This window comes from Rutilus rutilus (assembly GCF_951802725.1).
Source record: "Rutilus rutilus genome assembly, chromosome: 4".
Taxonomy (NCBI): domain Eukaryota; kingdom Metazoa; phylum Chordata; class Actinopteri; order Cypriniformes; family Leuciscidae; genus Rutilus; species Rutilus rutilus.
The window spans coordinates 9,857,699-9,883,039 of NC_140212.1; the positions used below are offsets into that span (position 1 = coordinate 9,857,699).

Genomic DNA, 25,341 nt, shown 5'->3' on the forward strand with positions numbered 1-25,341 from the left:
AGCTAAGAGTTAGAATGCACATACATTTATTATTTTCACAAATGTAAAATGTTTCGCAACAAATGACTGTCTCACTCATCCAATAATTCGTTGAGTCGAATAGTTTAAAATCCCTGCTTCACTCAGCAACAAAACAAGCGAGTATATGAGCATTTTAGATCGACCAATACAAACATTAGCAGAACGGTTTCATTTGACTATTTGTTGATGAATAAACATTAAATATAGTTTTTATTGCACGTTTTACTTGGAGGCCAAGTTTAAAGAAATAAGATTCTTATAGAGAGCATTTTAACACATTAAACAACTTGAAATATTAACAACAAACTACAAAAACAATAAAGAATATACTTTTATTGGTCAATGCAAAATTATTGCAGAAATATGTTTCGGTCATGTAGACAAGCGATGTGAACTGCAAACAGCATAGGTCAAATACAAAAAGTATAATTGTGGTGAAATAATAAAAAAAAATCTATACTTTTTAATCTTTTTAATATAATTTTAATCACTGAATTCAGCATGGACTGTATGGAATCATGCATTTAGAACTGAATCAAATCTATGCAATACAACAATGTTATCAGAAAGGCACTTAATAAATGACAAACCTCTTGATTTGTTCTTAAATTTGTTTTGTTTTGACTAATGCTGTAACAAGTTTCTCAGATCTAGACAAATGAACGGTGTAAATTGATCAACACCAGGTCCCACTTACAGAGTGATCCATCTTACAGAGTGATTGCATTAATATGAATAGTATAAAACTAATGAATGAGAACTTTGATGAACAGCTTGTTGTTGCTGCTAATGTAAAAATGTACAACACTATTTACTATTAGCCATCATCAATATTTGTTGATGATTAAAAGTGTAAAGTCACATTAAATTATTCCATTCCAATTTCATCCTGCATCTGATAATATAATGCAAAAAAAAAAAAAAAGGTTGCTTTAATCCAGGCATAAAACACACACAACTTCTCCATTACTTAATGGCAGATACATCTTTATGCAAAAGGTACAGGCATTTTCTTTGCATCATTATAGATACAGATCAGTTAATGTGCAGGTAAAATGTGTAAAAGCCATACAGGCATTTGGCAGGTGTAAGCATGGCTATCATTTTAACTGAAGCTGCACTTGTTTAATGCAAAATCGCTTGCTTTCAGATGTCACGGGTGAGACCATTCTAGAAGGTGAAGCGCCTGTCAACGAGATGGCCCACCTTGTCCAGGCTGGGGTTGGAGGCGAACTGAATCATGGGAGGAGGTCCACACATGAGAATGAGTGTGTCATCTCCGGGTGGAGGAAGGTGGTTCTTCACCATATCCTCACTGATAAAGCCTTGGCTGTATTCCCAACCTACCACATGAAGTTGATTATTTCAACACGTCACCATCTGGTTAAATTTAAATGTCACCTAAACTGAAATTAGTCTTTGGCTAAACAGCATCTGCAAAAACAAGATGTTCTTACCGTCTGGTGCCCTGTCGACGGTGTACCACAGCTTGAAACGTTCCGGGTGATTGGCCATGACCTCTTCTAACTCAGGGCGTAGGAGAATGTCTTTTTCTGTCTGTTTGAAGAAAGTAGTGAGTGGGAATAATTCTTAGTTTTAAATACTTGCCAGACAAACAAATTGAACCAAAGAGATGTCTTTTTGTCCACAGGAATTACACTCCCTTTTACATGAATATAGTTTTGGTTTATAAATATAGTTTTGGTTTATAATTAGTACATCTATTTATCATGTATAATATATATATATATACAAATGACATATATAAATGTACTTATTATAAAGCAAAACTATATATAGACAGACAGACAGACAGACAGAAAAAAAAAGAAAAAAAAACTTGGCTCACCTGGTTTGCAAAAAGTAAATAGCACACAGTCTCATCCTTTGGATCTTTCATGATTGCTTGGATTATCTGGAGCATAGGTGTAATGCCTAAAGAAAATAAAACAAAGATGTACTAACAGGAAAAGTCTCATTGCGCTCCAAAAACTGATATAATAATAAAATACATGATGATGTGATTACCTGTACCACCAGCGATCATGCCAACATGTTTTGCGGTTTTCACGACAGGGTCTGATTTCTTATCAGGCTTGATTGCAAATGATCCTGCAGAAATGTTGATTGTGTAACTTCATTATGAAATTTTCAGTTGCTTTCATAGCTTTTCTTTGTCTCACAGTGGATTTCAAGACTACAAACCTTTGCCCTTGTAAACCAGCAGCCCACTTGGTCCTCTGAAATCAATTGTGTCACCAATACGAAGGCTCTCCAAATATTGGGACATCTTCCCACCCTCTGGGAATTTTGGATGGACATTTTTGTAGTATATCTAAAATAAAATATTTTTTTTTAGCATTTTTAAAATCTTTAAAAATCCATCTTTTTGTTACTGTTATACGCATACCTTCACCACCAGATCAACGAAGCCCTTGTCATCATCACTAGACACCGGGGTGTAAGGCCTCACCGCAATGTTGCCATCAATCCTGGCAGACAGGTAGATGTGTTGCCCTAAAAATGCAATGATTCAGCCTATTAAAGTTAGCCAATGAACAATGGTCAAATGCAAAATGACAGCATATCTACTGCACTCACCAATAGGAAGTCCAAGAACATGATCAGGTGATTTTAAACCAAAGCGAAATTTTCTTGTGTCATGGCTAATAATCTTAACAAAAGACAGAAAGAAGGAGTTAAAGCAGCTGATGCAGAGAAAAACTTATTTATGCACAAGGTAAACCATCACAAATTAAAAAAAAAAATGTCTCACTTCTTTGTCCACAAGGCGCAATGGATACTTCAAATTGGGGTCTTCAAGGGTAATGGCAGGTCTGCTCTTGCCAAAGAGCCTCCGGAGCAAATCAAACACGAACTGGATGCTGCCAGAGATCAGCTACAGAAAGGAAAATAAAAACGGCATTTTCTAATCATGCAACAACCCTATACCAAATAGGTTCAAATACAAAATTATAATGGGCGTGTCCTGCACAAAGGCTAAAAATAAACTGATGTGTGTGTGCTGCACAGAGACTGTCAACAAACGGGATAAAATTAGCATTCGTTTAATTCTTGAAACATCTGTAATAATGAGATAACAGTATGCTAAGGTGTCAAGGTACAGTTGCGTGCTGCAAAAAAATACATACGCATTTATTTCATATATAGATACTCACGTTGATGATGAAGGACATTTTCTCCTGCAGTGTTTACAGAGACTCTATCAAGTAACGAAGACTTATAATTATAACACTTACAGGAAAAGAATAACTTTACTAGAAAGTTAGCCGCCTGCTTGTCAAAACGACAATCTCTTCCTGGAATGGGAGGAGATAATTGCTAGTGACGTCGTTACGTTAAGCTCCGAAACCTTTGCGAATCGTTTGTTTTGAACCATCAGTAAACGAAGCTTCGTTACGCCATAACTGTATCAAAACGTTTTGACATATCAATATTTCAGCTCACACATGAACCTGTGTCTAATCATAGAGAATATACGAACTATGGTGTCAACGCACGCAGTTGCAAGTATGAGCTATTCATCCTTTGACCACCAGACGGCGACAACGTCCAAATAATCTTTGATCTTAAACCAAATAAAGAAATTATTATAATGTATGCAGAAGAATTTCGTTAATTTGTCAAGTGATAAATGCAATGGCTAAATCGTTCCCGATAAAAGATATGCTACAGGTATTGGTGAAAGGTGAAAGTTGTATTGAATAGTTTAATCTCATGTCAACGTAATGCTTGATTAAACTTGTTTAATTTACTTCTTATTGCAGCCTTCCGATACAATTTTGAGGTTGGATTCTGCAGTTAAAATCCAAATGGTTACTAATTCCCCCATTTGCTCACAAGTAATTTTAGTGCAAATATAATGAATGTAAAATGTAGCCTACACTGTGTAATATAGTATAACATAATATACTATATGTATAACACATTTGTTTAATAAAATGACTAATTTAGCCCGAAGAAACACGGAAATGTTATTATCGTTAGCACTAATAAACTTGTATTAAATTCTTAAATAGGTGGTGACGTGGTGCCATTTAGAAAGTTCAAGTTATTGCACATTTCCCCCCATATATGACATTGATTAAAATATGTATTTTAGGTGTGGGAATGGCTTAAGTTTTGATATTTAGGATATTGTCATTGGGCTAGTTTTGTTGCACAGACCAGGCAACCCTATTGTAGTTTATAAAATATCCTGGAAACACTCCAAATAACATTAATGTTTTCTGCTAAGTTTCAATTTGGGCATATGACAGGTAAACTCACCAGTTTAGTCTTCCAAAAGGGCTTGGCAACTTGATCTCTAGCTGACCAAACCTCTTCACACGTTGAGGGCAAAATTTCATCCATACAACCTCATTACATGTTGAGGGCAAAATTTCATCCACACTCTCACTGAAGTGACAAACAAGATCTGTTGAACACATGTAAGGTGCCAATCAATCAAGACTCGACAGTTTATCACAGAAATTTATTGACGACCCAACACAGTGGTCAATCGTGGTCATTTCTATTGACTGTACACAAATGCATGTCATTGAACAACTGTACTGTAGCACAAGTGTAACATTCTTGTTTTTTCGATTGTTAAACTCAACCACGTCCCTTATATTTACACCAAGTTCTATAGATATTTCTCTATATATCTTTTGTACAATGTACAATGTTTCAATCAGGTGAAATAATAAGAGCAAACAAATTCTGTTAGACTCTGATCCAGCCAAAGCATGCAGGTTTTTGTCTAAAGTGTGCCTTAGTGGAGACCGAAGAGTTAAAGCATGTTTAACAGCCTTGAAGCAGAAAAAAAGCTGAAGCCAAGAAACACAGAGCAAGTCTCTTTTTATGTGGGGAGGTTTACAGCTTTTACGAACACTTCATGACATTGGCCTCTGCTTTACATTTGGCTACATGGAGAAGCATCCATGCTAAGCACAAGTAGTAGGAGAGCACTGACCTTGCATGGACATATTTGTGTCAAGTATTGCTTTTACAAATCCTTTTATTTATTTTTTTAACTGTGAACACAAATGGTGGGGTTTGCTGAGGACATTAAGCAGGTCCGATCTTCAAAATGACATGAACATGATTTATCCTTGTCTGTTTTTGTGTTTTGTCAAAGCAATGACATTTTGCAAAGAACATACTGTAGATACAGTTACATTATGACTTATCACAAAAATAGCAGACAGGGATTGCACAATAAATGTACTTTGTAAGAAAATAAAGTAACTATACTAAGTTTCTTTAAAATAAAATCTTCACAGTTTTAAATTATTTGCATCATGATATTGTCAGCTACATATCAGTAAACTATGTATTTCAATTGTTCATTTTAAATTTAGTTATAATCCAACCTTTCAATTTACATGAGGATGTTCATAACCAAGTTATTCCATTACATACATGAAATGTAAATCATACAACAAAACAGGACTCTTGGATAGCACTACCAGCACATCATGCGTACTTAATCATATAGTCACTTCTCATGTGTGCTGATAAATGGAGTATTTGGTGATGTAATTTCCAGATAGTCTTTGGATGAAATGTCGTAAAATATAAATCTGTTACTTTGGGTTCAGCCTGGTCAATAAAATCTTCTGCTGGTAACACTATACGTCCAGTGCAGTTCCTAACTTACCAACATCCTGAAGGGTTACAGACAAACACAGGTAAAACCAGAACATGCACACTAAAAACAGCTTGTTTTGAGCTGGCTTCACATTTTTCACATTGAACAAAAGCAGTGCAGCAGGTGAGGACTGGGGATTTGTACATTGGGCCACAAAGGTAGCAACCAGTGCAATGGCATCTTTCATAACACGGTTTAGACAGACTCGCAAGCAACGAAGACCTCAAAGGACCATAGAGGCCTGCACAAATGGGCGTTAGTAAATAATTCTGCATCCACTAAAGGAAAATGAGCTCCTGTTTTTTTGTGTATTTTACAAAAGTTCCAGACTGCGGAGGACCCATGCAGATTATTCGACACAGATCGTTGGTTACACGACCGCAAGGCAAAGATGAACTGCTCAGTTTTAAGTGTACTAAGCACAGTGGTAGATTGGAGGGTCATTAAAACGTGTGGGCTGAAACGAATAGCTCAGAACTGACGCACTGGTGGACGTGATGAACATTTGGTGAGAAGTATAAACTAAAAGAAACAACTCAAACGAGTTTAGTCTACTTGGATAATTTATGTTGGATCAAAAGACTGAAGGTAGCAAATCCCTATTCCTTAAAACCGCAAAGCTTTAAACACAAGTGCTAGGATTTAAACAGCTGGCATATCATTGTTCTGTGACACAAATACCAAAAGTTGTAGTTGGATGTGAGTATTATTAAGTATATAAAACACCTCCGTTTTAAAACTCTACACCTAGTGGATGTTTTTGTCCAACTTGAAAACAAATGCTTAGGGACTTGATGGCAGCATCACCTACCGAACTTAACATGCATTGTTGGCTTAGCGTTTAGTGTCGCTTGGAAAGAATGTTACACAAATTCAGGGTTCAGAAGGCAGGCTAACAATATTACATCAATTGAAGAGTAATATAACTGTGTGTGTTACTAAAACTGTCCGCAGCGGGTAGCATGGTGACAGTTCCACCTAAAAATGAAACCGACCCAATCCACATGCATCGCCGAGGCAGTGATGACATCAGAAGCATTGGTTTCCCTGGGCACTAACACTGGTTGGGGCGTGATTAGCTTGTCACAACGTTGCTAGAATGTTTCCACAACGTAACGTAGCCCTTGGAATGGTATGAGCTCAGCAGGCTGACGTTTCTGCAACGTTGTGGAGATGTTAGCCTGTGGACTAAAACCCATCTCTTGGCCTTCCCTACAGTTCATCCCGTCGGGCAGGTGCTTGTCATGTCGGCGGTGATGTTTGAAATGTCTCCAACTGGTTGGCACACAATAATGCTCTTGATGAAACCGCTGTAAGGAACAGTTGGCGTGAGTATGGAGAACGTGTCACACGATGGAGCCCTTGGAGGTTGAGAGATGGATGGAGCGGATGCGCAGGGCCAGGGTTCTCTCGAGGTCATGGAGGACGTCGTAGGACGGGCCTGGACCGGGGCTCTCCGCAGGAACCTCATACAGTAGCTGCTTAAAGTTCTCCAGCTCGATCAGGAGCACCATGTTCTTCAGGAAGTAGCCCTCGATGAAGGCTGCCAGCTCCAAGGCCCCCAGGAACTGAGGATGTGTGGGAAGTAATGACAATGTGAGACACTATTCTTAATTCTGAATTAATGTCTTGTAATCTTTCCTTAATAATGTTGTATACAAAGCCCTGCTAAAGGTATACAGTATCCAGAGGTATACAATGTAAAAACCATGCAGTACTATAACATAATGTACCACAATTCTTGCCTAAATATTCACACACTAGATACTTAATCTGTATATTTCTAAAGACTCAAAACAAGCAGAGCAAATTAAGCTGCTGACATTTACACAGACAGACAAGCAATTATTAGAACAGGTCGCATTCTCCTTGGCATGATGTATTTGTCTAATCAATGTTATTAACCTTATAAGTATGCAAATAAAATGTTAATCCAGGGTTTTACAAACATTGACAACACATTAAATAACTAATCTAGGGAAATGTATGAATAAAAAGTGCAATAGAATGACATGTAAATGAATGTTTCAGAGTACCTTGGCATGCTTGTATATGTCCACGCAGGTGTCGGTGGTGATGTTCTTGGAGCAGATGATTTCACAGTGTCTTTGGAGAGCCTCAAGTTGGAAGAATTTGGCTGAAGACAGGAGCTTTGAAGCAGAGGGACTGTTAATGAGCCAAACTCATCAAGCTTTCAGGTTTATAACGATCAAGAGCAATCGCTTAATTAAGTTTAAAATACATAAACATTTATCAGAAGTTCTGCTGCAGTTCTACGTGCTAGAGAGCCTCCATCTGGTAAAGATAAATGAGAGATTACATATAGATTTTTTTTTCTCAAAGTGTTTTCCGATAAGTACGGCATGAGAAATCTCCCATACGCCATCAGACCTTAATTCATCCATTCATCACATTCAGCATCATCTCAAGTCATTAATCATTAAGTCATCATTAGTGTGTGGGTGCCATGGTGATGAAAAAAGGGTTTAGGGTCGCAGGAATTATGAACATAAAGGAGGAAAGAGAGGAGAATATTTAATACCTCCATAATTTCAGTGTTCCTGATGTGCAGTGACTCAGTTCCGCCACAGTAGAGGTACTGCATTACCAGCTGAAACACACAAAAATGTTCTCAAACTTCTAAGAAACATTTTAAGACAGACGCTTAGCACTAGTCACAAATGTACAGACGTATTTTGTCACTAAGCCGAACTGTGTTGACAGAGAAGGGAATTAGGGTAGCGCAGTTTGACTGTAATACCACATGAGTTTGAGTAGGATTTATGAATCAGAGGATTCCAACCTGAAAAATGTTGTACTTGACATGACTGATCTCGATGCACGTGTTCTCAGCTGCTGGTCTGTTAGAGAGCAGAGACTTAAACCTGCATGTCAGAAAGAGGTAAAGAGAAACATTAACTTCCTTTAAGTGCTGTATTATTACTAAATCAATTATTTACAGAGCATTTACATTTTAAATTGTGTGGCTGTAAGATATTCTGAATTGCAAAGCAGGATATGATGTCATGTCCATGCAAATTAATTCATGAATATGAATTAGCTCATGCTGACATTAAATCCTAGACCATCCAGTCACTTTGCATGAATTAATATTCTTGCAAACCTTGCAGATTTGGAAAGGTTTTATTATTAAAATGTTATCTTGAGATGAAATAGTACCAATTTCTAAGATGGCAAAATTGAAATGTCAACAATTAGATAGATAGATAGTTAATTTAAAATGGGCTATTTCTACATACATTTTAAGTTTACTCTTCTGAAATTTTTATTCTTTTCATAAGCAAAAATGACACTGTTTGAAATAACGTCAGGTGCTAAAACTACAGTGAATTATAGACTATATTAGAAAAGTGCTTTTAATGTGAGCCAACTAATTTGAACGTGTGCTAAAAGTAAAGAACCGACGTCCCAAGTTCTGCCACTCCTGCCATGTGTAATAAATTCTACAATATCAAGACATACCTTGCTGAGGCAGTGAAGAGCAGCACTTTATGGGCATAAAAGGGCTTTCCTTCCACCAGAAACGTAACATCAGACATCTCTTTATTGTTGAGAAAGTGTGGATCTGTAGGATGTAACAAATCAAATGATGAATTCCCCAAGTCGGAGACGCAATATTACACAACACTGATTACACAAGCTTCTTCATTATTTAGCAGTAGTGGCTTGTCTTGTGTTTGACAGGCTGTCATCAACACATTAAATGAAAGAGCATGAAAGATGTCTGTTTTATAATTCTATACCTGGCAATAGCTTAACCAAAGCCTAGATGGCACTAGTGTTCCTCCAAAACTTTGAGAGTCAAACGAAATTTAACTAAAATTCTATATTATTTTTTGTCCCCTGACTGAAACTGTCCTTGTGACACTGTAGTTTGACTAATGCAGCTCAGTGCATGGATTTAACAAGCTTCACCAATTAACTCCAGATAAATTTGAATCCTTGTGCAGCACAAGTTGATTTGGCATTTTCTAATGATCTGAATTGACACATAATATGCATAACACAACAGTTTTGGTTGTCTAATTATTTTTTATTAGCGGATCAAAAACAGACAAAATGACTGCCCATATAGTGCCTAAAAAGTAAGTTAATCTTCTTGTTTATAGAACTGTTGTTTCCCAGCAATTTTGCTGATGTGCTGAATAGCAGCACAGGCCAAACACTCTAGCTTGTTTGATTCTGTTAAATTATTGATATTGTTAGTAATGTAGAGGCAGAGCAGAAATGGAGTCCCTTTTAAAGGCGAACTTAACAAGACGGTGCCACTGACATACTCACCCAAACGTGACGTTTGCTTCTTTTTGATCTCTGTGAGTTTGGGGATTGGGAAAGGCCCGTAGCATTGGGTAAAGATTACTGACAGCTGCTGGCTGATCATCTCATTCTGTAGATCACACAAACACACACGGTGTAGTTAGACCCTAAATTCTGTTTTCTAAAAGTAAAACGCATCCAAGCCTACGGTAATAGCAACACGGCACTTGTGATGAGCTCTGTAATGAGAGGATTTATCATGTTAATTACAGAGAAAGCTGAAACTGGTGTGGCTGACGTTGATTGCCTGTTTGCTCAGAGACAGGGACTGACACGCAGTGATAACAATAATGCAGAGACTTACGAGGGACATTCATTTCTAAATAGTGTTGCAAATAATTTAAAGTGTAAAATAACAACAAAACTGCGCTGTAATATTATAGAGACTAAAACATAAGCTACTAAACTATTAAAACAGTTTTTGTTAAAGGGATAGTTCACCCCAAAAAGTTCTGTTGAACACAAAAGATATTCTGAAGAATGTGATTAACCAAACTGGTCCCCACTGACTTTCATAAAATGAAAAAGAATTACTATGGAAGTCAATGGGGACCAGAAACAGTTTGGTTACCGACATTCTAGCTTTGTTCAACAGAACAAAGAAAACTCATACAGGTTTATAAAAACTTAAGGGTAATGATGGCAGAATTTTCTTTTTGGGGTGAACTATTGTTACATGTCTGTTTGTTTTTGGACTCTATTCTTCGTTTCTATTGTTCAGTTTCCCGCCATTCATTTGTTCCCATGGTAATCCTCCTCATTAGTTATTTTGGTTCAGCTGTGTGTCAATTATCTTGTCAATCAGTTCCTCCCTGTCACCTGTGTATTTAAGTCTTAAGGCGGGCATGCACTGTGCGATGTCTGTGCGATTTCAGCAAGGTACCTACTCACACTGAACGAGTAGATCGTATGCGATGTAAAGCCAAAGCTCAGGATTTCTGTCCTCACACTATACGGTCCGCACGTTGAGCTGCGACTTCACTGCTCACACTATACGTGTGAAATATGCACGAATCAGCGCGATAAACCCCTGTGCCGGGTTGCGCCTATAGACGATATCATGTATCCAGATATATTGTCAAAACAAGCATCAGCTATCAATATCAAGATGATTTAGCATTTCCAATTTATGTATTAAATTATTATTAGTAGGCTATTATTGTATATTATTATTATTATTAGGGAAGGCTACTTTTATTATTAAAATAGGCTGTTAAATTGCCACGCAATAATTTCATAGCGCATCACCGCAAAACCAACGCGCTGTGAGGATAATAAAATATCACACAGAAGCTTACTCCTCCTCATTGAAAATTGTCTAAAACATTTAGGTCGATTACAATGAATTATAGGCATATAATTCATTATTAACCGTATATAATATGTCCGAACACTGCAAAAATTCATCAATGAAAATTAAAAACAGCTTTATTTCAAAAACATTGTTTAACAAATTAATAAAAGAGGCAAAGTGTACATCGCAGGTGGCTTGGAAGAAGTGGGTAATGGTTAATCCATTTTGCAGCACGAACTGGAGGTAAGCAACAATAATTTGTAGCTAGTTTGAACTACAGAACTTAAAGATCTCCCACTTTTAGTTTTTTTTTTTTGCTGCAGATGAAATGGTTAAACTTCTGTTTTCGCGCAGGCGCAGTGAGGGAAAAACACTGAGTTTAGGGCAATCGGTTTGTATCTCTGCTTCAACTGCGCGATATAGTCACGAGGAGCGACCAAAATTTACAGTGCTATGCATAAGTTTAGACACCCATGCTAAAGTTGACTAAAAAGAGGAATAAAAAATCATCTTTTGGAAACTGAACTTAATGCCTTAATTTAAAAAATTAGGAAAAATCCAACCTTTAAGGACACCAATTTTCTTTGTGAATGAATAATGTATCGTAAATAAATAAATGTTCTTCCTTAAAATACAGGGTGCATAAGTTTGGACACCCCTATGTTAAATTCCCATAGAGGCAGGCAGATTTTTATTTTTAAAGGCCAGTTACTTCATGGATCCAGGATACTATGCATCCTGATAAAGTTCCCTTGGCCTTTGGAATTAAAATAGCCCCACATCATCACATAGCCTTCACCATACCTAGAGATTGGCATGGTTTTATTTCAGTTAGCCTAATAGCTAATTTGATTTGCATTGAGAGATGATCTTATGGAAAGTACTCCATGCCAATCTCTAGGTATGGTGAAGGCTATGTGATGATGTGGGGCTATTTTAATTCCAAAGGCCAAGGGAACTTTATCAGGATGCATAGTATCCTAAAAAAAAATTTTTTTTAAATACTTAAAAATAAAAATCTGCCTGCCTCTATGGGAATTTAACATAGGGGTGTCCAAACTTATGCACCCTGTATTTTAAGGAAGAACATTTATTTATTTACGATACATTATTCATTCTCAAAGAAAATTGGTGTCCTTAAAGGTTCGATTTTTCCAATTTTTTTTAATTAAGGCATTAAGTTCAATTTCCAAAAGATGATTTTTTATTCCTCTTTTTAGTCAACTTTAGCATGGGTGTCTAAACTTATGCATAGCACTGTATAACATGCCAGAAATTCATCCGACCATCCGATTGCCGGTCGGGAGAGGTTAATCGCCTCTCGTTTCCCCGTGTACACTGCACGACAAACAACGCACGACAAAGCTGAAAATCGGCCCGACCCGAAAAAGAGTCGCACGAGTCAGAATTCGACTCAAACTCGGACGAAAATCGCACAGTGTATGCCCGCTTTTAGTCTTGTACTGTCTAGTGGTCTGTCGTCTTTGTTGGATGGTTGTTTTTTAATTTCTCTTCCTGTTCCTTGTGGGTTTTAATTAAAAGACTATTTCCTGGAATCATCCTTCGTTGTGTGCTTCATTGACACAGCCATTCCGTAACAACTATCCCTTTAATCGAAATAAAATAAAATACTATTAGATGGAAAAACTTGAACAAAATTTAGAAATGTTGCCTTCACAATTAACTGAAATGAAGTTGAAATAAAAAAATAAAATATTCAAAGAAAAACTAATAACAATTTCAAAAGCACATAAAAAATGCCTAAAATGAAAATATTAAATTAAAAGCTAATTCAAAATATCAATAAATACTACAATACTATATAAATAATATAAAAATAACACTGATGGCAGACAGGAGGAGTGTAGTGGCTCTGAATTGATACACTTCAGCTTGATTAAAACTCTACTGCACTATGAATGTCTCCTGATATGATCAAGAAGTACTGGTAAATAAAGGACTGATACTGGCTCAGGCTGTAATAAAGCATTGAGAACAGACCTTGCTGGCTCGAAGGATCTGGAACATGAGTGGCAGTCCGTGCGTGATAAGTTCCTCTGTGTACTCGTCTTCTTTAATGCAGCTGAAGTCCTTCAGCAGGCCTTGGATCAGCGGCCGCCGCTGCTGCACGAAACACGTCCGCAGGGACTCCAGCCACGTGTGCAGGGTCCACGGCACGCCTGCATATGGAATCCATATATCAATTATATTCAGAATTATATTCGCTTCAGAATCGATCTGTCGCGTCCATCGATCTGTCAATCCCCTGTAAGGAGAACTAATGCAGTGCATATTGCAATTACACTACACTAAAAATTGGGGGTCGGTAAGACTTTTTCATGTTTTTGAAAGAACACAGTATAAAAGGAATGGATACACAGTAAAAAAATAAAAAAATAAAACAGTAGTCTTGAAGGATTGCAATTTTCTATTTTAAAATGTAATTTATTCCTGTGATGGCAAAGCTGAATTTTCTACAGTGTTTCATGATCCTTCAGAAATCAATCTAATATGCTGATTTGGTGCTAAAGACATATTTCTTATTATTATCAATGCTGAAAACAGCTGTGCTGACTAATATTTTTGTGGAAACTGTCATACATGTTTTATAGATTCTTTGATGAATATAAAGTTCAAAGATCTGCATTTATTTGAAATAGAAATCTTTTGTAACATTATAAATGTCTTTAGTGTCACTTTTAATCAATTTAATGCATCCTTGCTGAATAAAATTATACAATTCTTTCATAACAAAAACCTTACTGACCCCAAACTTTTGAACGGTAGTGTAAATATCGTCTTTTAGTGGATAAAAATGGTGCATAGTGATACTGACAGGCAGAAAACAATACACACAAAAGATATTCATGGGTGTCTAGTTAACTAGCACCTAAGGGCCTAAAACATTGATGCCACTAACCTGGTAAACTTTGAGAAGCGATTAGTTCAGCCTCAAAATTAGCATTATAGTAGTGGATTGGTAAAAAGAAAATGGACTTTTTATCCTTCACGAGTAAGATTGGAAATGGCTGTTTTTATGTGCACTGCGCATCAGATGCCATCTGAGGCTGAGACTAATCGCTGCGTGACAGAAGTGAGCCAGGCGGTAGATGTCTGTGGTAATCGTGCAGTGCTTTTACTAACCCAGGCTGCGGATGTCTATGGTAATGTCCACATGGCCGTGCTCGGCACTGTGGTACATGGCCTCGCGGAGGGCTCTTAGTTTGGCCTTGCCTGTCCGGAGGGTGCCTTCGTTCTGTGGTGCTCTCCTCTCTACGACCTCTGAGCCCTCAGCTAGGATCTCCTCCAGAGACAGCACGTCCCCCTTGTCCTTTTCCACCTGGGACAGAAGCTTCCGGAACACGTTCCTGCAGGAGCAAGTGCACGTAACAAACTCGCTCAGGTATGTATACTCAAAGGAATAGCTCACTCACAAAACAATTACCCTCATGTTGTTTTCAAACCGGCTGTTACTTTTTTGACAGTTTTTAAAGTTTTTTTTTACAAAGGCTATTGTGTGATTTCAGAAGACTATGGACTACTTTTAGACTATAATAATTGGACTACTTTTAGGCTATAATCATTTTTTACTTTGTCTTTTTGGAGCTTGACAGTAGGCGCGTTTCCATTACAGATTTGCGCAAAACTTTTGCGATTTTTTAAAAATGTTGACAAAAAACTATTGCGAAATGACAGCGTTTCCATTGACCGATCTTATGCGACTAAAACTTCATTTTTTCCTCTCGCGATAAGTAAAATCATTCCAAAAACCATGGCAACGGACGTTGGTAGGTTTATGTACTATATCCCAGCCACTGTACTAGCCATTATTATTAATCGAAGGAGATGTATGTGTGTTTTCCAAGCATTAATGGTAAGGAACGACCCTTATTATACCTGTGAGCACATATGAGGTGTTTCTGGGTGTTTCTCCCTCATATCTGCTTCGAGGTCTTGATTGTCCATTATTCCATTATATATATAGATATATATTATATATAAAGAACTGTCTCGTATTCTGTCCAAACATACCGCGTCATCTACGTCAGGTGACCTGTAAATGCGCAAAAACTGTTTCCATTGCAGTTTTGCGAAATATTTCTTTTTCGAATTGCCTGAAAAACCACCTCATGCGAGCGTAAGAACTTTTTTGCGATAAACGGGAGTTTTGTCGAAATTGACGTGTTTTCATTGGCCGTATTTTCAATGCACAATTTCAATTTGCGCAATTTGAAGGGTAATGGAAACGCGGCTAGTGATTATGAACTTGAAATTTATACACAAAATTATTATAATAGAAAAAATATTATTAAAAAGAGCTGCATAAAGAATCCCTAAAATGCTTTTTTGTTACACACACACACACACACACAGCTTATACACTAACATTAAAAAGTTTTACTTTAATTCAGTTATTTTGAATTTACATTCATCAAAGAATCCTGAAAAAAATGTATCATGGTTTACACAAAAATATTAAGCAGTACAAGTGTTTTCAACATTTATAATAAGAATGTTCAGCACCAAATCATTGATTAAATCAATAATTTCTAAAGGATAATATGTAACTGAAGACTGGAGTATGGATTCTGAAAATTCAGCTTTGCCATTATAGGAATAACTTACATTTTAAAATATATTACAATATAATTTTTTTTTACAATATTACTGTTTTAATGTATTTTTATGAAATGAATGCAGCATTGGTGAGCATAAGATATTATTTTCAAAAACAATTAAAGGTCTTACTGACCCCAAACGTTTGTACATTAGTATAAGTTCAGAACGTCATGACTTGAGTAAATAATAACAGAATACTTTTTGTGTGAAGTAAAGATTGACTGTTTCAAAAACAAAAACACTGTCATAATCTGACTGTTATATACAAAGCCATTAGCCATTGAGGATTACTTGCGTGCAATCAGAGGATTGATGAGTACAAAGTGTTTGAAAAAAGAACATTTATAAAATACTGTGAGCGCTTCTTTATGACTTCCATTTATCAATGTGTTTTTCTTCTCTGCTTTGCCGCATTTTCTTGTCTTTGTAAACTCATTTACTTTCATAAAAGTACCAACGCTCTACGACTGATCTAATATGCATAAACAACCAAACACTGCGACATGCACAACTGCAAACATCCCTAGGACTTGAAGCCAAAGACATCCAGTTCTGGCTCAGATACAGATGTGTCCCGTTCTGAAGCCCTTTATAACGGATTGCCTTAATTCCGCAGAGGTGGGTGAGTTGGCTGTTGAACATGCTGGATTCTCATTCAGACGTATGCAATATGAATTTCAATAAGGTTCCATTATGCAGCGCTGGCCATAGGTGAGACTGAATGAATGAATGAGCAAGCAGTCATCCATACCGTTCACCAGCAATGATGGGGTTGGGAGTTATGGTAGTAAATTACACACAATTTTGCAGTCAAATACACCAGCTCAGCTTTTATAAGTGCCAATAATAACACATCAGGGGTTCAGTTCTGATAGATTAAGTTTCTGCAGTCAGAATGATGTATAAGGACACAGAAATAATGATATGTGTGACAAATGTGTCAATGAACTAATGAAAGTTCAGTTCCCCGTTGTGCTGCTGGTGAATGTGCTGTCACTTTATACACTTCATTTGCTGTTGAGTCATTGGGTTTGCTTTACCTGTGTCCATGTGATGCTGCCAGGCTGTATGAGTTCATTTCACCCAGCGGACCAGAGGAAATGCCATTACGGTAAGTGGTGCCAATCAAAGGGTCTGCTCCCCTTTCCAAAAGCAGACTGACCAGCTCAAAGTTGCCTGTTAAAAGAAGACCATTTATATTACATTAACTTGGCTGATGCTTTTATCCAAAGCAACGCATTTAGACACCTACTATTGAGGTCAGCAGAGGCACATTGCTGTTTACAACTAGTAGCATATCTCTCAAATGTGTTTCTTGTGACCGTATTAAAAGGTGGACGGTTTCTTATGACAACATACATAAAACACTATGCAAATATGCTATGTGTTGGTAAAGTGCACAAATATTAAATAAATAAATAAAGTGTGGAACAAATCTCAGTTATTTTAGTCAATCATAATCATTTCAATAATTAATGAATTAATGAATTAAATTGTGAGTGTGAAAAAAAATCTCAAGTACTGTATTTTAGTCCCCTCCTTTTATCATAAGACATTGAGTTAGACCAGTTTTGTGTTATTTGTTTTCTTTGTTTAGTTTAATAAGGGGATGGATTAAGTCGCGGATTTTGTTTATTTTGGCCTGATTGGCTCCTCCATCTACAATTCCCTTATTCATATTAAGCTACAGCATAAATTTAAAATAGAAAGTCCTTTATCTCTTATCTGTCATGGTTTGACCTTGAACAGGTCATAAAAAGGTACACATTTTACTAGCAGTTGAGCTTCAGGAAAAGTATTTATCAATCAGATTGTCTAGCAGGTCGTCCCCAGATTGATTTACTAATGTAAATTAGCAGGCTGTCCTGTGCACATCCACATGGACTAATGAGGAGAAAGCTTTTCTAAATTAGAAGGAAAACCCGAATGTTAACACTGGGGGTAATTGACCCAGCATACAGCAAATGGGGCGTAATCAGTGAGGCCTGATGAGCTTTGGATCCGATGAGGCTCAAACAATCCCATCCGCAGCCATTTCTGAGGGGGTCACAAGGGAACACAGGCATACGGTTAAACCTGTTTCTAGACATTTCGTCTCAGTCGGTTTGGCTTGTGTTCCTTCATTCCCCTCTTCTGCATGAGATGATACAATTTTTGTGAACCCCCATCCTTTTTTTATCCCACAGAGAAGGTGCCCATTACCAGCTGACTCAAACTTGAATTACCCAAGTCTTCAAGAGTGTGTACGCTAAGTGGGGCAGACAGGTAATTTTCAGCATTATGCTGGAAAACACTTGGCAAATGTAAATGAATATCACTCAGGTCAATTCATATTCATAGGACTGCCACAGCCGGGATTATGAAATCTCATTTGGCACTGGTTTCAATACATCATTCCACCATGTGGACTTGTCACATTCACACTGTGGATGTTAAAGGGAAAAAAAGCTGCTGTTGCTAAGGCTCATTAGCAAGTTTGCAAAGAGCTCCTGAGAGCGATGCAGCCCCATCAGTCTCTGAATAATACTATTATGGTTCTGGAACCAGTCTGGGGCACAAAAGTATAATGTCTTCAGTTTGTCAGATAACAGTCAGCAGAGACCATTTGGTTTAAATTAGAGGCACAAAAGGAACAGAATGTGACCATTTAAAAAATGGGTCCTGGATGTAGAGTGAAAAATCATCTAAAACGTATTTACTCTGTATGCTGTCAAAGATTTCACTCACATGGAGGCTCCATAATGTAAATGCCACTAAGGCAGCACTCTCACAATACCTCATCTACCCCTAAATTGTGCATATTCCTACCTTAAATACTTGGAAGATATTCTATAAAAAGTCAAAGTGTTTTTTTTTTTTTTTTTGTCAATACAATAAAAGTCAGCTAAATTGACTTTCATTGTATAGACAAAAACAGTTGAAACATTCTTTAAAATATCTACCTGTGTCACAGAAGAAAGTGAGTCATACAGCTTTGGAATGACATAAGAGTAAGTAAATGATGACAAAATGAGGGTAAATTATCTCTTTAAGGTACTAATATTCTTCCTTTAGAGGTAGATAAGGTATAAAGTACTGTAACAGCTAAAGGTAATATATATATATTTATGACAATGCATGTCATAAAGATAATTTACTGTGGCCCTAATAGTATTTGGACACTTAAGCCACAGCATAATGTCACTGTATTAGATATCAAACCATAAATATCAAACCAAGTGGCACTGATTTTAATGATAGAAATATATATTTTTTTAAATGTAAAGGATAAAAAAGCAGATATATTGTTGGACTGTGTGACCTTGAGGGAAACTACTTCATACATCCAATAAATATAACCTTGACATCAGTAATTGTCTTTGGCCAGTAATTGCTTCATGTTTGCAGATGCCACTTGGTTTTATATTTTGCAATTTAATCATACATAAATTCATACTGTAAAAGTTTTTGTATGGCTTCAGTATTTTGTGGTACCTGCCGCAGACGCCAATTGAAGTGGTGTCTCAGTGTAATTCTCTGTGCCTTCTTGAACCGCTCCCTCCGCGTTAGCTCTGGCATCCAGTAGAAGCTGCTCAATAAGATGAGAAGAACAATCATTATAAAAACAGATTTTAGAGGATTTAACTTTAATATCACCAAGATACCGGTAAATAAAAATCCTGTAATTGCATTAAATTAGCCTGCTCTTTTTATCACATAGGCCACCTCCAACTAGTAAACATCTTTATGGTAATTTGGTCATAATTTCTTTCACTCTTGATGCTTTGGGTGGACTATTTTTGGTCTGTTTGTCAGAGAAAATGGGAAAATATTTATACTGAATGAAATAAAAAGGATTTCACTGATAATATCTCCTACTGTGGATGTGTGCTTCTGGGAGATTGAGAAATATCCCAGGAAATATCCCCTTTGTCTTTCCATTTTCCTGGAAGAGCTAAATAAGTGTCTTGGAGTATTATAGAGTATTTACAGTGAAACTAAGACTTTTTTCCACTTTTGGGTGGAAAAGTAGAGTGCACAGTCAATAAACTGGCCTCTATTTTCAAAGCATTCCTCTTTCTTCCTTGGCACATATGGCCTATTCCTACTACCAATCGACATCCTCATCCAAGCTCCTCTGAACTGGGGCAGCACCATCCAGCCCACAAGAGTCTACATCACATTTTTTTATTTGTGCCATTATTATTATGATGGCGGCATCATAATAATAAATAAGGAAAGTACAAAGGTGGAAGGCATCAAATCATTCACACCGCCACTACCTGCACGACAGGGACGTGTCCGTGTAACACGGCGAATGTGAGTGGAGTCCCCTGCCTGGTGTCAGGATAAACTGAGGGGTGCTTGTGTAGTGAGCTGGGCACCTGGGAATCATATAGGTGAAGTTCAGGGAGAGAAAAATTCAGCCATTATATACCAGAACACTGTGCTCCAATTGCGGAATTGCAGGAGTACGAGAAAGAAAAAAGGGGAAGGAAAGAGTGAATGAGTAAGCGGAAAGTTGGAAAGTTCTTCCGCCGTCTGGCTGTTTTGTTAATTCAAGCGAATAGAGGAAGAAAGAGCAAGTGCTTGTTTTGTTCTCCAAACCCCTTCTTCCATCCAGCCCACAAACTAGAGTTTACTTGCGTCTGCTTTCCTTTGGACAACCCCTATACGCCCTCTTCGCTTTACTCAAAATTCTGACCACGGTTTGAAGACGGTTAGGATCTAGTTCACGGTATTCATAGCGGTAACATAAAGACTGGAGGGAGAATAATTGGCAGCGAGTTCAAACGCTAGAAGTGTAAGTGAGCAGTGACTCACGTACAAAGCACCAAAAAAGAAGGCTTGTCTGGTTTTAATGCTTACAGCTGTACTGCACGCTGAACTGAGCTCTGTAGTCAATGGTAAATTATGCAGGCATCTGTTCTCGTCTAGGCAAACATGACCTTTTGGAACTGATTGTTCGGGTGGGATTAAGGTTAACAATTGTTTGTGCAAAATCGCCTAGGAACATTAGGACATAAGGTAGGCAAATAACTGCACATCTGCCCACCTGCTAATACTCTCCTTGAGTTTGAAGCAATTTGTAAAACAAGTTAAGATCACTGTTTATGCATTTGGTGCTTTGTGCCCAAGTCAACAACTCCATTTAAAAATGTCCTTTAAGGGTCAAATGAAGACGACATAAAAGAGGTAAAAGAGCACAATATCACATCATGACATACATGTACACAGGACTGACTTTCATGAAAATGGTCAAGAACATAAGGTCAAATTTCAGCCCAAAATAATTGACATTTTATCTGAAATGTCATGTATGTGAAATACAACTATGAAATAATCTACTTAAGAAGCAAAGTATTTATTCATTGTGGTACTATTTGTTATACTGCGTTTAATATATACTGATTTTATTATTATAAGAAAATCACTAAATTACAATCATTCAAATCATCAAAAATAGCGAGACATATTATGCTAATTAGAAACCATGCTTAACTGTCATAAAAGTAACGTCACAACGCAAAAAAACAAAAACATTTTTGTGTGGTAAAATATGACCTGTACCCGTTCTTCACCGGTTTCAGGACTAATACATGAAAGGCAAATACGTGAAACATGTTCCTTTTAATATCAATTAATGACCCTTATATTAGAATGACATTGAGTCAATGCTGTTTTATGCAAGCTAGCCAACTGAATCAGTTTTATTCAACTTTTATAATCATGTTTCATGTTTTTAACCTGAATGCTTCACAATCAGTATATCTACTTTAGGCAATCATTGTATTTAAAAATATATATGTAGGTAATGGTGTTAAAAATACATTTGTGTCAAATGTATTTTACAAATATGTCCATTTTGCTGGAAATCATTAGCATATCTCATTTGCCTCTAATCTAAATAAATATCGACGAGATCAATGAGAACCTAAGTAGACACGACCACTTTTTAAGTACATGCAAACAACATCGGGAAGAGGACAGAGAGAATAGTTGATTAATTTCATAGAGATAGGATAGTTAGTTTAATAGAGACAGAGGAAAACACTACAAGACACTTCATAATTGTACAACCAAAAAATACTGACCTCACTGTTAATGTCTGCCCCAGCGTCCAGCAGCATTTGCACCATGGCCTCGTCCCCACGGACGCACGCGTACATGAGAGGGGTCATGCCCTGAGCAACACATAAAAAACACTGAACACCTGCAGTAAACATGCCATAGTCCGAGCCCATCGCTGTACAGCCTACAGCACAAGTTACTGCGGCACTAGTTCAGGGTTATTTAGCAAAAAAGTCTCTGAAAATAACATTGTCTTAAGGGCTTAACGTGTCCATTTAAATGAACTGAGTGGAACAGTAATCTTTATGGATGATGCTCAATTAAAGCACTTTAAACAGAAAACAATTCATTCTCACCATCAAATCTTGCACTGCTTTAGGGAAACACGCACATATAAGCATCAGTGCATGAAGGCACATAAAGCCAAATAATTAGCTATGTTTTTAAACAGTCTTTGAAAGAAAATACACCATTAATACCCTCTCACCTTTCAAAGTCATGTTTTGATATACATGTATATATATGTATATTTATGTATATGTATATATGTATATGTATATGTACATATATATACATACATATATATAGCGTTAGTTAATACATTACTGAAATTATTCTTAATATATTATATAAACTATACAGTATATATAATTAATACATTTGTTAGGTAATTAGTTGTTAAGGTTAATAAAACAATACAACTGTTCATTGTTAGCTCAGGTCCACTAACTAATGTTAAAGATACGATTTTTGATTTTAATAATGTTTTCGTAAATGTTGAATTGAACAAACAAAGATCAATACATTCCTTTAAAGGAATTTTTCATTAACTAATGCAGTTACTAATTTTAACTAATGAAACCTTATTGTAAAGTGTTACCGAAAACTGTCTATGCGCTTATATAATGGTGACAAATCTATAAAAATTTCTTCTGGGTCTCTGTAAAAAGAGATATGGTCAAGTTTTTAGTGCACTCAATTTCACAGTGATTTCAGTTAATTTATTCCTAATAAATGTTGCTCTTTAAACGGGTAAAGGGGTTTTAGGCATTCTGCTTGATGTTAACTGTAAACACTTTATTCCATTACTAACTCGAGAGTGTGCAGTTCTACAAACAGTTTTCACCATGAAGAAGGAGATTCATTTGTCAGTTGAATCGTATTTTCCCTCGAGGCTTTTCTTGAAATAACGAGTCCCATATTTGCCAGCGTGATTTCGGAGCAACTCTTCCAAAGTAAGATGGAGCAACTCTCAATGATTCCCAGCTGGACTCGACAACATTTCTCTTTGTCATCACATCACATTTTGCCTCCATGTCGCTTCAATTTTACATGTTAGTTTAATCCACTGTGTCAGCACCGGCATGTCGCCGTCATTCTTTGCATAAACTGGCTGCTGTTTTCAAGACAGACCGTGACAATAACACACAATCATAAGATATACGGATGACACTATTTGATTCATAATACCGAGTGTCATGACTACTATCACGATAGATGCTTCCTTCCTACACAGATCAGTCGGATTAAAAGCGTTTTTCTTTATTTAAAGGTCATGTAACATCTTATTTATTTCCTTAGCCTCTAAATGTCTATGTGGGTCATCTTTCTTCACATAATATTATAAAAAACCTACTAGGCCATTTTTCATCTACAATGACACATGCTGCAGAAATGTCATTGATTCTCAAATATGTAATGGTATGAGGCAGATGCTATACAGATGTGGGGAAAGTCACAGTTTACATGAGCATTTACATTACGGAGTAATTACAGTGCAAGTTCTGATTAATACTAAAGGATGTGTGATTATTTAATGACGTAATTATTTTGTGGAGCTGCTCATAAATACACTCTGTTATTATGTTGTTGGTGTTGTAATTAATTGCATTCATAGTCACTGTAAAATGTGTTACAGTATAAACAAAAGGGTCTGTGCCAACAGAATTTAAAAGAAACTGTAGGATGGATAAGGAGAGCCAAATCCTGTAATCAAAATACATGCTCTTTATCTTAGTTTGCACAATTCAACAGTGCACATCATTTCAATTCATGATTATTTGTCAGCAAAATGCGTCATCCAACGAACTTTTGACAGCTTTGTCGACACCATTATGACTAAAAGTTTTCTAAGAAGTATTTCCTACTCAAGCAAGGTGGTATTGACCAGCATTATATAGGCTACCTATTTGGCAAAAGGGAAGACAACATCCTTTTTTCTCCAGTCAGGTAGCACCAATTTTAGACAGCAAAGTTTTATTGAAAGCCCATTTTGCCAGCAGTGAAGAACCCTTTAAAGGTGCATTGCACAACTTTTCATGTTAAAAATACCCGTTTTCTAACCCATACATGCTTAAACAATTGCCTGATGGGCTGAATGAGCCCTTCTCTGATCACTGCGATTGCCTCTATAATCCTGTACAGTAAAATAAATATGAGGGATTCGGGTCGGAATCTGAGACTGGGCGTGACGTCATGCGCGTTCACGGCACGCTCATATGTCTGGCAGGTTTGTGTATGCGCCGACGCCGCCATTCTCCGTAGAAAATGGATTCTAAGAGACCGGCTTGTAGTTCATTTCAAACACCAACGCAAACTCCACGTAAGATAAAAAAAGAGAACTTTTGTCTAGTGCAACCAAAAGGTACAAATTGGAGTCAGACAGGCGTCGGGGTAAGACGAGAGTAAACATAGGGAAGGCTTTCAACAAATGGAGAGATCTCCGGTCTGCTCTAGGGCTCAAACGGGATCCTCAGTTGGCTTTTTTCTTGATAAAAAGGTAAGATATATCCCATTCTCTAATGTCTGATACGGCCAATAATGACAATAAATGACGATCCATAAAATGTGTAATGCTTTAGCGTAAGCTAGATAAATGTACTATCGGAATAGGTTTTACTAACTTACCATTGTCAGTGATCAGGTTCAGAATGATTGTGATATAAAATGCTGATATATAAGTTAGATACTTAGACACAAATGTTGAGCAAATTACTGCTTAATTACGATGTATTGATATTGGAATATGCTACTTAGCTGATCAATAAAACAGGCTAAACCCCCGCAAATCTTCGGCGGATTAGCCTGTTTGGCTTTTATGGTAACGTCATAGTGCCACTTGATTGTTTATTACCTTGAGACATTTGGGTGTACTTTGTTGACCGACTGTGTATGGTATGGTATCATGATTACAATTTTGAGCTTTTACAAAGTTATAACTTATATTGTTCATGAACGTGTTTCCACAATAATAGTCATAAGTGGATACAGTAAACACATAACACAGTTCAACATGGAGATAGATGGGAATAAAAAACGAAGTTTTCTACTAACGTTACCCCCATTTTTTCCCTCACACATA

At 36.9% G+C, this 25,341-nt stretch overlaps 2 protein-coding genes across 3 annotated transcripts in view; both read right to left on the reverse strand.

Moving 5' to 3' along the window:
- Positions 1–339: 339 nt before the first annotated feature.
- On the reverse strand, positions 340–3,586 carry cyb5r3 (cytochrome b5 reductase 3). The gene is made up of 9 exons (XM_084407890.1): positions 3,201–3,586; positions 2,798–2,920; positions 2,623–2,695; positions 2,432–2,538; positions 2,227–2,356; positions 2,050–2,133; positions 1,871–1,956; positions 1,479–1,578; positions 340–1,364 (listed from the first exon to the last, which is right to left on the reverse strand). The coding sequence occupies exons 1-9, from the start codon at positions 3,216–3,218 to the stop codon at positions 1,192–1,194; spliced, it is 894 nt and encodes a 297-aa protein (XP_084264016.1). The 5' UTR covers positions 3,219–3,586; the 3' UTR covers positions 340–1,191.
- A 911-nt stretch (positions 3,587–4,497) lies between these two features.
- The window catches only part of btbd11a (BTB (POZ) domain containing 11a), a 123,816-nt gene continuing 102,972 nt past the window's right edge, over positions 4,498–25,341 (reverse strand). Inside the window, exons 6-17 of one of the 2 annotated variants that reach the window (XM_084406749.1) lie at positions 22,004–22,093; positions 20,192–20,293; positions 19,404–19,497; positions 16,970–17,105; positions 14,454–14,677; positions 13,311–13,489; positions 9,980–10,085; positions 9,161–9,263; positions 8,481–8,562; positions 8,220–8,288; positions 7,714–7,827; positions 4,498–7,245 (exon numbers count right to left, since the gene is read on the reverse strand). In XM_084406749.1, the coding sequence (XP_084262875.1) occupies positions 7,024–7,245; positions 7,714–7,827; positions 8,220–8,288; positions 8,481–8,562; positions 9,161–9,263; positions 9,980–10,085; positions 13,311–13,489; positions 14,454–14,677; positions 16,970–17,105; positions 19,404–19,497; positions 20,192–20,293; positions 22,004–22,093 (1,521 nt within the window). In that variant the 3' untranslated portion in view covers positions 4,498–7,023. The remainder of the gene's footprint in view (positions 7,246–7,713; positions 7,828–8,219; positions 8,289–8,480; positions 8,563–9,160; positions 9,264–9,979; positions 10,086–13,310; positions 13,490–14,453; positions 14,678–16,969; positions 17,106–19,403; positions 19,498–20,191; positions 20,294–22,003; positions 22,094–25,341) is intronic. The other variant, XM_084406750.1, reaches the window with a different exon arrangement.

Coding starts and splice junctions, on each gene's coding strand:
- cyb5r3 (XM_084407890.1), bottom strand. Junction 2,539..2,622: donor TGTTCTTGGACTTCCTATTG/GTGAGTGCAGTA, acceptor TTGCATTTTTAG/GGCAACACATCTACCTGTCT. Junction 1,579..1,870: donor ATTTACTTTTTGCAAACCAG/GTGAGCCAAGTT, acceptor TTCTTCAAACAG/ACAGAAAAAGACATTCTCCT.